General features: G+C 30.7%; 1 protein-coding gene across 8 annotated transcripts in view; it reads right to left on the reverse strand.

Annotated features, from left to right (window-relative positions):
• Positions 1 to 6,967: 6,967 nt before the first annotated feature.
• LOC118195845 (sodium channel protein para-like) overlaps positions 6,968 to 18,690 on the reverse strand; it is a 401,580-nt gene continuing 389,857 nt past the window's right edge. For 7 of the 8 annotated variants that reach the window (XM_085819569.1, XM_085819567.1, XM_085819570.1 and 4 more), the window contains one exon: positions 6,968 to 17,789. In XM_085819569.1, coding sequence (XP_085675695.1) covers positions 16,738 to 17,789 — 1,052 coding nt within the window. In that variant the 3' untranslated portion in view covers positions 6,968 to 16,737. The remainder of the gene's footprint in view (positions 17,790 to 18,690) is intronic. The other variant, XM_085819571.1, reaches the window with a different exon arrangement.

Genomic DNA, 18,690 nt, shown 5'->3' on the forward strand with positions numbered 1-18,690 from the left:
GTCAGAAATATCCTCCAATAGAAAGCCATACTTGCGTCTCAGACGTAGCCAATAAAAGCAGTAGCAAAAAACGCAACATATAAAAAATAATATATAATAATTTGTCGAAAATTATTACAGTATTATCTGATTCCAAAATTTTGAACGTTTTAATGAATTAAACCATCTGTCTCTTCTCTTAAGCACATAATACAGTACTGAAATGAAATGCCATTAATAAAATAAAATGAATGTGTCATTAAATCTTAATCTTCTCTAAGTTATTAAATCTTCTCAATCTCTATGATATTAAATCATAATTTTCTCTTCAAAATGATTAGAAAGAACTTACAACATAGAATATTACATATTGTCAGTACTTAGCATCATTCTTTAGCTGATAGTTTTGGTACATTTCCAAGCACTAATATTTGATGCATTTCATTCAACTAAATCCATTCTACCCCCGTACATAAATATGGATTTATGGTTGATTTATACATCAGAATAGCAAATTTAGATCGCAACTAATCTAGCCATCATCCGATATAACTCACATATTTTATATCTATCTAATAAAACACGAATAGTGTTAAAATAGATAAAGTTTTCAACAATTTTATATGTTTTTATTTCGTTTGCTAAACGAATTGTTTATGCTTTGAGTTATTGAAATTCAGATCTGCCGATGAAATTGCAGTTCAAAGACATTATACATTAGAGATTATACATACATATCGAGAAATTTTTTTTTTAAATTCATGTTTGCATCATCTCTTATACAGTATACACAGAATATGCGAACTAGTTCCTCTGCAACCTTTCCTTCTGAAAAAAAAAAAAAAAAAAAAAAAAAAAAAAAAAAAAAACTGTTTCGAATTCATACATATTCTTAGCAGAACAACATCATTTTTTCAAGCTAAAATTAATTTTTTTAACAGATGTTTTCCAAAACTTAAGCGAAAGGAAAATAAATGATATTAATACATATCAGTTGACACAATGAACCTTTCAGCTACTTGAAACGCAATTTAGTTTCTATTAATTCTTATTGATGACCTCAGATTTTCTATTTTTACATTACTTATAAATTAAGCTATATCTGTTTTCTTTTTATTTTAAGCATTAATTTATGAATGAGAAAAGTATGAAAAATTAATATAATGTTTGGGAACAGATATTTATATTTCATATTTATCATCAAAATATTTCATGTTCATATAATACCGCTAAATTTCTTTTAAGAAATCTGTGTCTTTTCATATAAGAACATGATTATTATCCGTTAATTTTAACGGAAAGAACCAGAAAATCCAGTTTTTCGGTGAAAATTTGATTGCGAATTTTCGAGAACTAGTATGCCGATTTAAACGCTATTTTCACCGTTAAGTTCTTTTTCAAAGACCCTACCTTTTCGTGTAATTTTTTTTATTATTATCCGTTCATTTGAACAGGAAAAATCAGAAAATCTGCTTTTCCATTGAAAATTTGATTGCGATTTCTCGGGAACTAATAGTGCGATTTAAACGTGATTTTCATTGTCAAATTCCTTTTAAAAAAACACCCCTTCTTCTAAATTTTTTTATCCATTTAATTTGAATTGGAAAAACCAGAAAAATCTAGGTTCGGGTGAAAATTCGATTGCTATTTCTTGGGAACTAATAGTCCGACTGAAGCGCGGTTTACACCGTTAAATTCCTTTTAGGAAACTATCTCTTTTCCTGCAGAAATATTGTTACTATCCGTTTATCTGAACCGGTTAATAAATGACCGGTTTTCACCGTTAAATTCCTTTTTTAAATTCTCTATATTTTCCAAAAACTTTTTATCATCTGTTTATTTTAACCGGAAAAACTAATTTTCCAGTGAAAATTTGTTTGCGATAATCGGGAATTAATAGTCCATTTTAAACGTGGTTTTCATCGACAAATTTCTTTGAAAAACTCTCATTTCACAATATATATATATATATATATATATTTCACCGCTAAATAGTTGTAAGATATATATATATATTACAACTTTTCTTATAATAATATATATATATATATAGACTAAATTGGTCTTTTTGTATTGTACTTACTACCTAGCCTATTAATTTTATATATATATATGTTACGGTGAAACACCGAAATCCGGAGAATGTCGACTTTCACCTGTGAATGTCAACAATCACCTAGTCAAATCACCTTGGTTTATGTCCGAAATATTTTCCAAATACTCTTATTTCTGACTTACACCGGTCAATGTCGACGTCGACATTCACCATGTACTAATGGTGAATGTTCAACATATAAGAATATTATATTTTCTTCTCCGTAAATTCAGTCACAAAAAAAAAAACGCACTTGAAAGTTAAAATAAAAACTTAAAACACACGGTACATTCAAAATGAGAAAGGAAAATAATAGTAAGTATATTAAGGAAGTTAAAAACTTACTTAATTATACAGTACGTTCTAAATGAGAAAATAAAATAATAGTAATAAAAAACTTACTAAATTATGTGATTCAAATCTTATTTATTGCAAGAACTTAAATTATTATGATACTTTATGACCTCTCTTTTGGACCTACACCAGAACATATCTGTGACTGTCGACATACACCGGTGAGGGTTCGAATGTACAAGAATGTAATACAATATTCGATCTTTCACCGACGTATTTGGTGAATGTTGACATTCTCCGGTGAAAGTCGACATTCTCCAATTTCGGTCTTTCACGGTAACATATATATCTTACAACTTTTCTTATAATAATATATATATATATCTTACAACTTTTCTTATAATAATATATATATATATCTTACAACTTTTCTTATAATAATAATAATATATATATATATAATATAAACCAGAAAAAGGAGAAAATTTGATTGCAATTCTCGGGATTTAAAAGTTCATCGCGGTTTTCGCCGTTGAATTCCTTTAAAAAAACTCTCTCTTTTCATATAAAAAAATTTTAATGTTACTTGAAACTGAAAAACAAGTTTTCCGGTGAAAATTTCATTGCAATTTCTCGGGAACTAATAGTCCCAATTAATCGTGTTTATAACAGTTACTTTAGTTTTAAAAACCTGTGAACCTTAAGCCTCGAAAAACACCGGAAAACCCAGGCTTGCAATCAAAATGCATTTTTCACCGCTAAATTCCTTTTGAAATACATTCTCTTTTCATGTAAAAAAAATCTTTATTATCTGTTTATTTGAACCGGAAACAGCCGGAAAAAAGAAATTTTCCGGTGACATTTTGATTGCGATTTCTAGGGAACTAATGGGCCAACTTAAACGCGGTTATCACCGCTAAAGTGTTTTTAGAAATGTTTTCTTTCATGTCAAAAATTTTTTATTATGCGTTTTGTGAACCGGAAAAACCATTTTTCCATTGAAAATTTAATTGCAATTCTTCAGGAAATAACAGACCAATTTTAACGCGGTTTTCATCGTTAAATTCATTTTAAAGTACCCCTCACTTTTCGTGTAAAAAAAATTATTATGCGTTTGTCTGAATCGCAAAAACCAGTTTTCGGAGGAAACTGTGCTTCGACTTTTCTGGAGCTAGTAGACCGATTTAAATGCGGTTATTACCGTTAAATTTCTTTTAAAAATCTTTTTTCTTTCATGAAAAATCTTTAATTATACATTTATCTGAACCGCAAAATACCTGAAAAACTACTAGTTTACCGATGATAATTTGCGGCTTCTCGGGAACTAATAGTCCGTTTTAAACGAATTGTTACCGATAAATTCCTTTTAAAAGGCTCTCTTTTCCTGTAAAAAAATTTTAAATTATCCGTTTATTTGAACTGAAAAACCAGTTTTCCGGTGAAAATTTTATTGCAGTTTCTCGGGAACTAGTAGTCCGATCTAAACGTGCATTTCACATTTAAATTCCTTTTAAAAATCTTCTTTTCATATAACAAAATTTCACTATCCATTTATTTAAAGAGTTAAACTAGTTTTACGTCAAATATTTGATTGCGAATTCTCGGGAAGTAATAGACCGATTCAAAGGCTTTTTTTCACTATCAAATTCCTTTTAAAAAACTATCTTTTGATGTAAAAGAAATTTTTTATCCTTTTCTTTGTACCGTATAAAACAGGAAGAACAAGTTTTTCGGTAAAAATTTGATTGCGTTTCATCTTCAACTAATAATGAGATCTAAACTCAAGTTTCATCAGAAAATACCTTTTGAAAAGCTCCCTCTTTTCAAGTAAAAAAAACTTTTATTGTCCGTAAACCGAAAAAATTATTTTTCCCGGTTTAAATAAATTTTAATGCCGTTACTCAGGAACTAACAGACCGTTTTAAACCCGAATTTCGCCGTTAAATTCCTTTTAAAAAACACTTTTTATATAAAAAAATTTATAATTTCCGTTTACTTGAAACGGAAAAACCAGTTTTCCGGTGATAATTTCATTGTGATTTCTCGAGAACTCGAGTGTTCGATTTAAACGCGGTTATTACCGCTAATTCCTTCAAAAACATGTTTTCTTTCCACGTTAAAAATTTTTTATTAACCGTTTTGAGAATCGGAAAAACCATTTTCCTGTTGAACATTTAATTGCGATTTTTCGAGAATTAACAGTCAAATTTTAAAGCGGTTTTAATCGTGAAATTCCGTTTAAAATACCCTCTCTATTCGTGTAAATAATGTTTATTCGTTTATTTGAATCGCAGAAACCAATTTTCCGAAGAAATTTTGCTTTGATTTCTCTGGAGCTAATGGTCCGTTTTAAACGCGATTATTACCGTTAAATTCCTTTTATAAAACTCTCACTTTTCCTCTAAAAAACTTTAAATTATGCATTTATCTGAACCTGGAAAAACCATTCTTGCGGTGATAATTTTCAACATCTCGGGAACTAATTGTCCGATTCATACGCAGGTTCCACCGTTAAATTCCTTTAAAAAAACTCTCTTTTAATGTTAAAAAAAATCCAGTTTATTTGAATCAGATAAAACCAGGGGAAGCAGTTTCTCTGTGAAAATTTGATTGTGATTTATTAGGAACTAATAGTAAGATCTAAATGAAGTTTCAGCTGTAAATTCCTTTTGAAAAGTTCCCTCTTTTCTTGTTTAAGGGAAAAAAAAAAAAGAATTCCCGTTTATTTGAACCAGAAATAACCGCTTTTCTGTGGAACTTTGATTGCGATTGCTTGGAAACTACTAAACCGATTTAAACGCGGTTACATTCTTTTTAAATTTTCCAGTCAAATTCCTTTTTAAAAACCTTCTCTTTTCAAGTAAAAAAATAAAATTCTTATCCGTTTATTTGAACTGAAAAACTCAGGCTTGCAATTTAAACGCGGTTTTCACCGTTGAATTCCTTTAAAAAATTTTCTCTCTTTTCATGTAAAAAAAATCTTTATTTGAAACCGGGTGAAAATTTGCTTGCGGTTCTTCGGGAACTAATTATCCGATTTAAACAATCAATGGCCAGCGTTAAATTCCTTTTAAAGAACGCTTTCCTTTAATGTAAATTTGTTTTATTATCTGCTTATTTCACCTGGATGACACCGGAATATCCAGTTTTCCAGTGAAAATTTTATTGCTATTTCTTGGGAACTAATAGTCCGATTTAAACGCGGTTTTCATCGTTAAATTCCTTTTAAAAAACTCTCTTTTTTCATGCAAAAAAATGTTTTTTTTTAAAAAAATTTTCCTTTTATTTGATTTGGAAAAAACATGAAAAACCAGTTTTCCAATCAAAATTTGATTGTGTTTCCTGGAGAACTAATAATCCGATCTATACGCGATTTCCCCGGTCCTTTTAGAAAGGTCTTTCTTTTTACGTAAATTTTTTTTTATTATTATCCTTTTATTTGGACAGCACAAATCAGTTTTCCGGTGAAAATTTGCTTGCGATTTCTGGGAACAAATTGTCCGACTTAAACGTGGTTTTCACCGCTATTTTCCTCTTAGAAACTATTTATTTTGATGTAAAAAAAATGTTATTATCTGTTTATCTGAATCGGAAAAAGCAGGTTTTCGGTGAAAATTTGATTGCAATTTCTCGGGAACTTATTAACCCGATTTAAACTCAGTTTTCATCTATAAATTCCTTTTAAAAAACTCTCTCTGTATGGATCTCTTTTATGGATCACTACATGTTGGGGGGTCTAAACAACAGTGTATGAAATAAGGCCCCTGGTGACGGAAATCAACTAAGGAACACTCTATCGTCTCAAAGAACAAGAGTCTGTCTGAAGTTTTCATTTTGGAATCGAAACTGCTATTGTTTACTTACATTAAGAAGGAAAAAACTGCTTGCTTTAGATGGTGATAATTTCTCTGAATAAATTGATGTTTCACAGATCTATTGTCAATACCGTAATGACGCTTTAGTTACCTACTGATCTGTAATGGAGATTAGTTAGAAAATGAAGCATGGTAAAAATGTGCGCACCAGAAACAGTACAACAATCATAATTCAGTTACTGAATAAATTCTGATTATAAAATAAAAATAATTTATGATTTAATGTGCGGGTTAAGTTGTTAGGTTAAGTTGACTTGTTTACAGTATACTTATTTATTATACTGGGGTTGTTGTCTAGTCCACGTTTCGTGAAAGATCGTTTGCCAGAGCCTCAAGGAGTTTGTACTTCCACTTCCACCCCAATTTTGAGAGAGAGCACTCTGGGGGGTCTTCCTCTCCCCTACCACTAAACCACACAAGAGGGCTTTCGGCTCGCCATGTATTTAGAGAACCCTATGTCGCAAAGACATTATACATTTACCAACATCCATGCCTTCTCCGGGATTGGAACCCAGGCCCTTCAGTACTGCAGTAGGTTTCCCGAAAGACTACACCGTTATTATATTGTGGCAGAGTGGAATATTTAACTCGGAGATTGTGACCCAAATACCTTGAATTTAAAATCATACCTAATTGTGATTTCAGTTGTGTGAATCAAATATTAAAGGAATCAAAATGAATTAAAAAATGAGCGTGTAATAAATGAAAACCACACCATGGAACATTGCTTGTCCAGCTGAACATTTATTGTTATAAATTATCAAAATTTATTCAATGATATATTTACAAGTAATATGATACAAACTGTGAAAACATCCCAAGAGAAGCTGAAAAAGCTTGAATGTAAGGATGGCACGGTGCATGAGAAAGATAAATCAATACAGCATTTTCCAAAAATATGATGGACTCAGTTACATCCGGTAGATCGAGTTGAGTTGCACAATGTTCTGTGCGTGAAATTAGGTGAAAAATGGATAGGGCATGAAGTTTGTTACACCTAGCCAGAAATGAGAGAAGGAGTGTTAAAAAAAATCCTATCTCCTCTAAATATTGCAATGCTTTAAGATTGTCTTTAAAATCAGTGTCAAAACTTTAAACAAAACTCTTTTCAGCGGCATTTATAAATTTATTAAGAACAAGGATGGCGAACTTCTTGACTTTCTTCATGTTTAGCCTTAAAATGGATTCCGCGATTAGTCACGATGATACAAAAATAATTAACCATCACAAAAACGTCACTTCTTTCAAATTGAATGAATTTTGTACTTTTTATTTACGTTTCATGAGTGGTCAAGTACTTATACAAAAATATTTGGGAGAAATGCATACATTTTAAATATAATTATTCTCAATATTAAAAATTCTTAGAAATCGTTGCAAATGTTAACGCACACAATCATTTTTGTAGAAAGATAATAATTTAAAAAAATTTGTGGGAATATAATTTAATTCTATTTTTATGAAAATTTTTCTTACCTAACGAGTTGATATGAAAGTACACGAGCAGATAATGAGATGTCTGTTTATATTTTCTATCAATTGTGATTAAAAAATCTGGAATGGGAATTATTGGATAGTAACTGCTTCGATTTACAGAAAATATTTACAGGAAATAAAAATAAATATATTTATCTTATGAAGAAATAATTAAGATGAAAGTGAAGTAATATCCAAAGATTTGCTTCACGTTTAATTAAAAGTAACTTTAATAGTAAAAGTTTATATAACGTTTTTAAAAAAGAAGAAAGAATGTGCGTCTAGTTTCAAATAATTATCGGTAATTTAATTTTGATAACCAAGAACTATGAAGAGTGTAACAAATGTAGGTCTAACAGTCAAAAGATTTTACAACTTTACTGTAATGTGAACATTTTTTGTAAGAAAGATGAAACAATGAATGATTATCAATGAAATGTAATTTCGCCATCCCCGTTCAAATACTTTATCAAATGATTGTATTTTCACTCTTAAATAAGCATAAGCGAAATCTTTACTTAAATAAATACAAAAAAATATTTTAAAATTTAGCTCTTAGCAAACAGAACTTTTAACCTGCTTCTTCAGAGACAAAACTTCCGCGTCAATTCGGCCTTAATGTTTTTTTAATTATCACTATTGGACTGATGCTTAATATCATTTTTATAATATAAACATCTAAAACATTGAACTTCACAATAGAATTTCTAAATATTTGTGCATAGTATAGCCTAAATAACTAGATATAACCATTTTAATATAATCGAAATAGCTAAAATATTGCAATTTCATTTAAATTTACATTAATTACATAATGAAAATTTGATAGATACTTGAAATACATACTTCAAAGGACGTTTCATCATAAATCTAAATTTCTTAATATTTGTAACGCTTTTTATAATTTAAAGATTAGTTTTCCATATGAATTATTTTAGCCAATAATATATTCAGACACTGACTCGTAGTATTTGCAATAGCCAAAAGCCCTGTCATTTTTATCATATCTAATCCATACGTACAAATAAAAATTAAAAAAGAAACTGCAGAAACATGGGATGAGTAAAGTGAAAATGGCATTAAATGCTATGTGCGTGTAAATGGATTGAGCTGGGACCGTTTTTGAAATGACGTCTGTCGAAATGTTAGAGCTATGCAGAAATAGGGTTAGATATATATTTAAATGCAAAGGAATTAATGCTTAAACTATGCTGAGATATAGTTCTTAATACGATCATTTAAGCCGAAATATGACCAATGTAATTTACAATTTTAAGCTATAAATAAACTTCTAGGCGTCAATAAAAATCCTCTAGATTGAAAAATACAAAATACAAAATTTTATATCTATTTATTGAGACATCACTTTATGTGATTAATAGTTACGTCTTGTAATAAATGTAAATACATCCTTAGTTATCTTTTGAATTTTTAATGCAATAGATTTATGAATGTACAAATTGAATTATAGGGAGATTTGAGTTTTACAATAATAATTAATAAATTATAGGACTGAAAATTGTTATTTTGAGTATAAGTATTTTTAAATGATACCATCAGTTATTTCTCTGAATTTGGTTTTCGATCAGTATTAAATAGAAAAATACTTATGTTGTAAATAGTAGTTTTAGAATATCCTACTTAGTCCTGTAAGACAAATTGCAGAAAAGCTTCAAAATGAACTCCATATTTGAATATTACGGTCTATAATTCAGACAGCATTCTAAATGATTTAAAAAATCATCTTCCTCCTGCAAGACCTTGTAAAATACTTTTGTACCATATGCACAAGTATCCGTGCTATCCGTGTTTCTTTCTATGTAGGTACTTCTAAACGATGAACTGTTTTGAACACACTGTAATGATTCCCATATAACGGTAAAATGATAACTGTAGAAACTGTAGAAATCACTTGGGAAAAGAATAGAGACGGATAATTATCATTCCGGATCCTTACAAAAACTTCCTTCTATTCGAGACTTCACACAGAAACTTCATGTTCTTCAAACATGAGAATTATGTTTAAGCCATCCTGTTCAGGATTTAAAAAAATTAATTCCATTCTTGAAAATTTTATCAAGATTTCTGAACAAACCCCTACAAAAACAAATTACCTTTATTATCATTGATTGAAAAAAATAAAGAAATCGGCTCTTAGAATTTCATCTTAGAACTTTACAGCATGAATTGTACACTGTAACATGGGACTGAAAATGCGGCCATTGTTTGCGTGATTTTGTTAAAAGTAATATCTTTAACATTCTAAACATATGAAAAGGAAAAAAATCAACAGTGTACCGTTTTTCTGGTAGATGAAGTATAGTAACGTCAAGCTGAAACAGTCGGATAATCATATGCAAATACCATGAATCTGGACGATCTGTGAAACAATTCTTGAAGGCTAAAGCCAAAATTTTACCAAGTGACAATTATATTTACGTCTTAAGTTCAAAGAAAATTATCTTATAGAACTCATTTACCTTTAAATATTTTCCTGTGGTATATTTATAGCTCTATAAAGGATAACCTATGCTTGATTCTTATCAATAAAAGACTTACATAATGTGAAACTCTAAAATAGAATTGAATTCTATTTTAGTGCAGGTTCTTTGAGCCGTCTTGATAAGAGATTGTGTACAAATGAACGCACAATCACACACCCAAAAGGATTCCATTCAATAAATTAGAAAGTGATCAATACGAAAACGCAAACAGTATAAACAATATGCTGCAGAGATAAAAAAAAAAAAAAAAACTCATACGATTACAAACCTAAATCTGTAAGATTTGACATTTGATTGAAAGCGAGGCGAATTGTTATCCCCGCTTGCTTGCTGTTTTTTGAAAGATTTTTCACAATGGAAGACACCTCGGCCTCACAGTACTTCGAATTATCACAAATGAGAGTAACACAATACAATAACTAGATATAACTTGCAGAATAATGTAATTACTAGATATTATATCACAGAATCTCAGGCCATGCAGCTTTCTTTGCCACCACTTTCAATATCCCAAAGAAAAACTCTGCAGGAAATAGGCTTCTGAATTAAATCTCTTTCTATAAGGCATTTCGAATATGGATGTCTTTTTCCTCTTAAATTCACTTCATTTACCATTGGCTGAATTGTTCCACACAGTCTTCACATCTAAAATCCCAAGGATCATAATTTCAGGCTAATGAAGTACTGTTCGCAATTACTTTCAGTTTTCAGGAGTGTAAAACAGTCCTTCTGATCCTGCAGGGTAATACATAGGACTGTACGGCTATACTGCATATAATTCAGACATATATTTATTTAAATAAACTTATCTCAGTAAAAAAATTCTTTCGGAGATACTTCGTACGTAATATTGCTTCACGATTCTTTTTCGGGAACAAGTATCTCAGCTTAAATATCTGTCTGGATTATATTTCTTTCAAAAGTCCAAAGAATTTTCCCGAGTGCTGTTTCAATAATAAATAAAGAACAGGCTTTTTATGAATATGAAAGAATACGTTATAATTTTAATGATATGCTTGATAGAAGATTATTGCAAAACTCAGTCAAGAGTGAATAATTTCAGATAGGTAAATTTGTTAGCATTGGATGATCCTAAATTTCTCATAATCGTCTTGATGAATTTTCGTGATAAATTTCTCATCAGAATGATCCTAAATTTTCCATGATCATCTTGATGAATTTTAGTGATAAATTTCTCATTAGAATGATCCTAAATTTCTCATGTTTAATAAAAATTCTAAAGAATTTTTTAAATGCTCTGAACAAGTTCTCAACGAACATTTAAAATTTTATAATATGTGATGTTACGAAAACATAACATTAACTTCTAACATTTGCACAGAATATTTATATATTTATGGACGGACTTTGAATTCATATTTGAGTATTATAATTAATTTCTATACCTAGTGACAGAAACTATATATTTTTAATGCAATTTTAATAATTTCAAATCCTGAGCAACAAATATCCATCTGTCATATCGTATATGTTTAAAAATAACATATAAATTTACAAATAACAATTTAATGAAATTAAATCTTATTTTATATAATTCTTCTAATTAAGAATGTAAGATTTCAATAAATTTTGCTTGAAACAAGGAGAGATATGGAAACAAATTTGTGGCAAAATTTCATTATATAGTTAAATGTTTTTTTTTTAATCAAAATAAAATGCGTTTGAAGCGAAGCTCGCTTTTATGAACGCCTATTTTTTCAAATCAAGGATAAAAATATCTTAACTTCCTATAGGGTTTGAAATTTTGATTGAAGCATGCGCAGTAGACTAATTTTATTATTCTTATGTAATTTATAACGTTTGATGCTTTATTGCATGTAAAAGTACATTACATTTAATATCTAAGTTGCAAAACTACACAAGGGACCTTATACTTTCAAATCACCGGTCGAGACAATGACATGTATTCTAAATCTCGTCATTATGACGTACAGAGAATGTATTCCGAATATGGAAACGTCATTTTGAACCTTCCGATAGTATTTACTTTAAACACCTTAAATACTTCTGCTAAACTTAACGAAGTACTAAAAATTAACCACCACTTTTAATTTTAAATGCATGTGATCGATAAAAAATATGACATCAGATGCAAGAATGATATTATTGAAAGGTGAAGTGCAATGGACCTGCTAATGCTGAACTATACATATTAGAAATATAAACAATTAAATATAAAATTAAAAATTATCTAGTCCAATAGTGGCTATTGTTTCATATATTTAAAATAATTCTACTAGAACATGTATTATGAAAGAGGTAAACAACTACGTGTTTGATAAATTTATATATACATCTAACTTTCTTAACTTTTATGCGGTTTATTTTCGCGCGTTTGTTACGCGGTATTTTTTCGAAACACTTTTGCTCAACGACTCGCGTTTTCATCCGCGAGAGATCACAAAAACGTTTACCAAAAGCAACATAAAAACAATCGCGTAAAAAATTCGCACGAAAAGTCGAGTAAAAAGAGAGCTTGATATATAGCAATTCTATTTTAAATTATATAATCCAGTAATCTTAACACGAAAAAAAAAAATTATCCACGCATTCTGAGCTACTTTTTGCCTAATTTTCAATTTCACATTCAGATTTAAACATACTAAATATTTACTAAATTTGATAAATAATAAATATGATTACTTACTAAATTTTGTAAATAATAAATATTACTTACAAAATTTGATAAATAATAAATATGATTACTTACTAAATTTGATAAATAATAAATACGATTACTTACTAAATTTGATAGACAATAAACATGATTATTTACTAAATTTGATAGACAATAAATATGATTACTTACTAAATTTGATAGACAATAAATATGATTACTTACTAAATTTGATAGACAATAAATATGATTACTTACTAAATTTGATAGACAATAAATATGATTACTTACTAAATTTGATTGATAATAAATATGATTACTTACTAAATTTGATAAATTTACTAATATGATATCCTAATAAATTTTATGAAAATTGCGAAATACAGACACGCAAATATAATTTTATTTACTTTTATGAGTTTTAACTGCATGTCAGGGGTTAAATATAATGACCCCAAACAAGAAGTTAAAATAGCCAACTACTCAGGGTTCAATAACCCGTAAAGGTTATGACAGATAATAATTTCAGTTTATATAAAAATTATTTACTTAGAAGATATAATCTCAGTTGCTTAGAAACTAATGTTATATATATTTATTCACCTTGTGCCGTTAGATCATTACAACTTTATGCTCAACAAATGCGCCGTAAATTTAATAAAATAATATATGTACACACACACATGTATATATAATAAGCAGTGGTATGAAAGGAAAGAAGGGGCTCGTCCACTCAATCTACGGATATAACTGAACATCCAGTGCAATTTAAACACAATGATTCTCTTTGTTTATCTAATTGTTTTGGCTCATAGTGGCTGTTCAGTAGGTGACGCAAAATATTCGGCGAGAAGCTGCTGTAAAAGGACGTTTGGCAGCAATAAACATCATTGGACAAGAAGAGACGGTCAATAATTGAGGCAGCAGTGAAAGATAATGTTGGCTGGCAGAAAACGTAGTATTCAGTAGTTATACCTAATTACAAACTAGCTGGCAGAAAAAGTCGGTGGCGATTTTACATGCAGCAAAATGATCACACTGAGAAATAGTGATTGAAATGAAAAATGGCAGGAGAAACTGAATCAGACAATCTGAATTAATTAGCAGTGTTCCGTTCATTCATTTCATATCTTTCAGAAGTTTTAACACCGAATGACTGGACAAAACGGCTGCCATGCATAGTAGTGGATGAAAATTATTTGCACAAATTTGAGCTCCCGTAAAGTAAGCAGGACTGAACAGTATACATGTTACTGGATGAAAAATTAAACACACAAAGCTCTGGGTGAAGAGCAAGCGCCTGTTCTGGGACAAAGGTTGTATTAATGTGCAAATCAGCTCTTGGTCTTCCCGGAAGAATAAGAAATATAGATAACAATCTTGTTTATTTTTAATGAGGCTTAAAAATATTCCTGATCGTTGTGTTATGTGCAGCAACTAAGCTCACTTTTTTGACATGGATAATTAACAGGTAAAATAGACGTCTACGAATGATTTCTAGTATTACTTTAAAGTATGGCAATATCATTAGAATTTCAAACACAAATACCCCTACTAAATAGATGGTTAACACTTTCAGTTTTAATTTCTAATGCAATTACGAAATATGAGTTTGCAAGCCCATAAAACTCAGATCAGGCATATTCTGCATGAAGTAAGTATATATACACTTCCCTATAAGAAAGAGCTCTTAAATTCTTTCTCTTCACCAAATCAATAGCTGGAAAGACCTTTGACCCAGAAAGGAGCAATTTCCTTGACATGGTATTCAAGAAATACAGAAAATCTAGCTTTATTTAAAATGTGAAGAAAAAGCTGGATGAAAAATTAAGAAACTTCTCTGAGAAAAACAACAGTAATAACTGAGAAAGGCACATCACAACTGAAATCCTTTGTAGGAGTCTTAACAGTGCTTCTCCTATATGGGTCATGTGACTTCGCTGCAGTATATAAGAACCATTCGTTGCAGTTCCAAGCCTTGCACCAAGCGACTACGTAATAGGTAATAAAACTTTGGTATCTGAGTAGATACCGATTTTTTATGGGCAGTTGATAAATTACAGAAAGAAAGCATATTTAATGCATTTGCACACAAAATAAAATACTTTTTAACGTTATTTGCACTCATCACGGATTAAAAATGGAGGAATGTAGTCAACTCTTGTTGTCTGGAAAACAGGCTTAATACTTTAAACCCTATTCTGCGCGTTATTTCTTAAGCTGTAAAAAATTTAACTGCAGAATGAGTTGGAAGATACAACCGTTTCACAAATTGCTTTAGATCGGAAGTTTTATATAAATAGTTCTAAACTGGAATTTAAGATAAGAAAATGTTGAGGTATTCAATACACATAAAGCTCTTTTTTCCCCTCAAAATACATTTTGAATCTCATATAAAGTTGAATATAATACCGACCATTAGGATGCTTGTGTGATTTTAATTCTTGCAAACTTTGTTGTTGAATTTTAAGGTCAAGTTGATTGAATTTTAAGGTCGAAGAAGGTTAAGTGATGAGTATATTATAAAAGCCCGCTTGTTTCGTCCCATTTGTAAGTTTTGATGATATGTATTTTGTACAAATTACAAAAACGAATTTTGGAATTGCAATTAAAAAGGGCAATGAAGATGACCATACTCCGTTTAGAATTTTACTAGCACACTTCTTGTGCTGAAAAGCTCTAAGCCTGAGAAAATTCAAGTCGCTAAAGACTGTTACCTTATGCAAGCTGTGGGATAAGTTATTTGCAATGTGTGCAAATGCCCGAGGATGAAAAAAGCTTATTCAAGTTTTGTAATATAACAGCAATTGCTTGCCATATAAGACTGGTGTAAAAACATCACATAAATTTAGATCGCTAATGTTATCATAGTACATGTCTTATAAATTTAAGTTTAAAGTAATATTTTCTTCAGAAGGATGTTATGTACAATATTATATTTAAAGTGGTTTTGTTTTACACAAATAGCAATCGTTACAAATCATGATATTTCTTAAAAAATAAGGTGAAATGCTCACTCGAACATAGCAATGATCCAAGCTTTTACATCTTGTATAATATTTAAAAACAATAGCTTTCGCAATTCAGCAACTTTAGATGTATATAAATTTGAAACTGATTTTTGTGGAGAAGACAAAAATAGTGCATTGAGGAATAAACCGCTATGCTGATGCATCTTAACAATTATATGTGTTTTGAAGCCCTTTGTACAAATATCTTTGGTCAGTTAAATATTGTGTAAAACTTTCTAAGCAACAAATAACCTATCAGGATTTTAAATTGTATTCATCGCGACTTAACACCCTGTAGGAGCATATTGGTATGCGCACTGCTATCAAGAGTTCATTCAGAGGTTACCGCCAATCAGAAATGCTTCTGCTGGCATGAGTGGCCAGCATTGATTCCCTGGTGCCACCTGGAACACCAACTCACTTTGCAACCTTTATAAACATCTATAAACAATGACCTCAGAAAGTCTAACAAGTAACAAACAGCTGATTAGAGTAACCGTTTGACGTAATTTAAAATAACACTCAATAGTAATTTATATAAACAAACCGTAATGACCAAGACTTTTCGAGCAATGATTGTTAACAGAGGTATTTGGGGAACGCGCTCACTGCGATTCATGAACAGCGCAATGGGCTCTTTCGGTATTTATTCTCTGTGTGGAAAAGATACGGTAATGTAAAATAATTTTATCTCAAACTCAAAGCCCGTTGGTCTTATAAACTAAGCACATAAACCGCGTGCACTGCTACACAACCTCTGCATAAAGGATATAAAAATATAGGCTTGAAGCAGATATACTTAGCGGTCACCAACAAGCGCTCTCAAAGCAGGTTGCCAGTGTTCATATCGCAATAACTATTATTATCACACGTCCGTCGATCGACTAGTCACGCTGGGAGACCGAGAATGAATCACAACTTTGTGGCCGTTCTTTGTCATGTGTCCATCGCTCTCGACAACTATGGCAGTTTGCTGCTGACGTGGTTCACCGTCCCCGATTCGTCCTTTGTATCGCCTCCAGGCCAGCTGTATGATACGAGCACAGTATATTTCGCGTTGCCTCCACAGTGTACTGCTTATAGGTTTGTAACCCTCTCTTTCTTTGGGAACTACAACCTCGAGTTCAGCAGATTCGTCAATCACGCGACCTTTCCTCTGGAAGAAGTCCTTTGTCAGGGCATCCAAGATATCTACGCAGAACACAAGATCACCTTCGCAAATAGGAATATCCATCGAGATAATTTTGTACTTGTTCGGCTTAGGTATCTGTAATGGTTCTTCCAGAGTGTCCAAGAAAGCGCTAAGAGCTGAATATTTGATGAATTGAGTTCCATCTGGATCGAAATTCTGCCATATCTCGTAATACATATCGTAATCATCATCTGTCAAGCCTTCCTGAACGTCTTCAGTGGCCTGACTGTAGTTCTCCAAAATAACAGCAATATACATATTTATAATGATTAAAAAGCTAATAATTAGGTATGAGACAAGGTAGGCAACTGCAATGTTTCTGCTACCACAGTTTCCTTCAAACGTTTCCGATGGCGGTTCACAGTCATCTTCTTCCATGATGGCTGCTAATACACCGTCCCATCCAGCCGAAGTTGACATTTGGAACAGAAGTATCATAGACTGCCCAAAAGTTTCGAAGTTGAAGTTCTCATCAACCCCACCACGATGCTTGACGTTCATGAAGAAAGACATCCCAAATATGGCATAGATGAACATGACAAGGAAAAGTAAAAGGCAGATATTGAAGAGGGCGGGAAGTGACATGGCAAGAGCAAAGAGTAATGTCCGAATTCCTCTTGCACCTTTAACTAGTCGAAGCACACGTCCTACTTTCACAACCCGAACCACTCGGAGGAGGGTCGGAGAAACAAAATATTTCGCTATTAAGTCCTTAAGAACTATACCTGTAATAAAGAAAAATGAGTATTAATTAGCAGTTGTAGCATCTTGTATATGTAATCAAATAGCTACTGAAATATATCTATATATCATACAAGTTTCACAAAAAGTAAGATCCTTCGTTCTCAATAAAATACTCTGATTTACGTTGTATGTAAAATTAACTACAACTCATTAAAGAAAATTGATTAACTAATCATAACAGAAACAGGTTAGATCATAACAGAATTTCTTTTTCTCTTTAAAAAGAAATTCTACTATGATTTAACCTGCTACAACTAATCACTTTTCTTTAATGAGTTGTAGTTAATTAATTTTACATACAACGTAAATCAGGGTATTTTATTGAGAACGAAAGATCTTGCTTCTCACACATCAGAAAGACATCAGAAACACATCAGAAAATGTTTCTTTTAATGTGACTCGGCATTTATAATTATGTTATTAAATGAAATAGATATGAATGAAATAAATTATGTTTAAAATGAAATAGTTTTTGCCTATTTGAAAAAAATCGCAAAATTCTTAATAACGTTAACTAATTTGAGAAGTTTACCTTTTAAATTATGCAGTTGATATTCCATATAATGAAATTTCATATATTTGCCTGGAATTCGCTGTGTAACAGAAACAAAATTTATTTCAACTTTATATTGATAATTAATGCCAAATAGATATTCTTGTTGAAAATGGAGGTTATTATTGTTTATAATTAACCATTCCATTATGGAAGTTAACACTAGTATAGGAAAATATTCCCAGGAGAAAATCACGTTAAAGCACGTATAGAAGTACATACATGCAGTGTTCATACATTCCTTATCAGGCTTTTATTTTCACAATCGTTGGTATTAGATATATGAAGAATATTTTGAATGACACATATTAATATTTTCGTTTTTTAAA

The sequence above is a fragment of the Stegodyphus dumicola genome, chromosome 6 (genome assembly GCF_044657685.1).
Source record: "Stegodyphus dumicola isolate Sdum_Otavi_A_Nest chromosome 6, ASM4465768v1".
In the NCBI taxonomy this organism is placed as follows: domain Eukaryota; kingdom Metazoa; phylum Arthropoda; class Arachnida; order Araneae; family Eresidae; genus Stegodyphus; species Stegodyphus dumicola.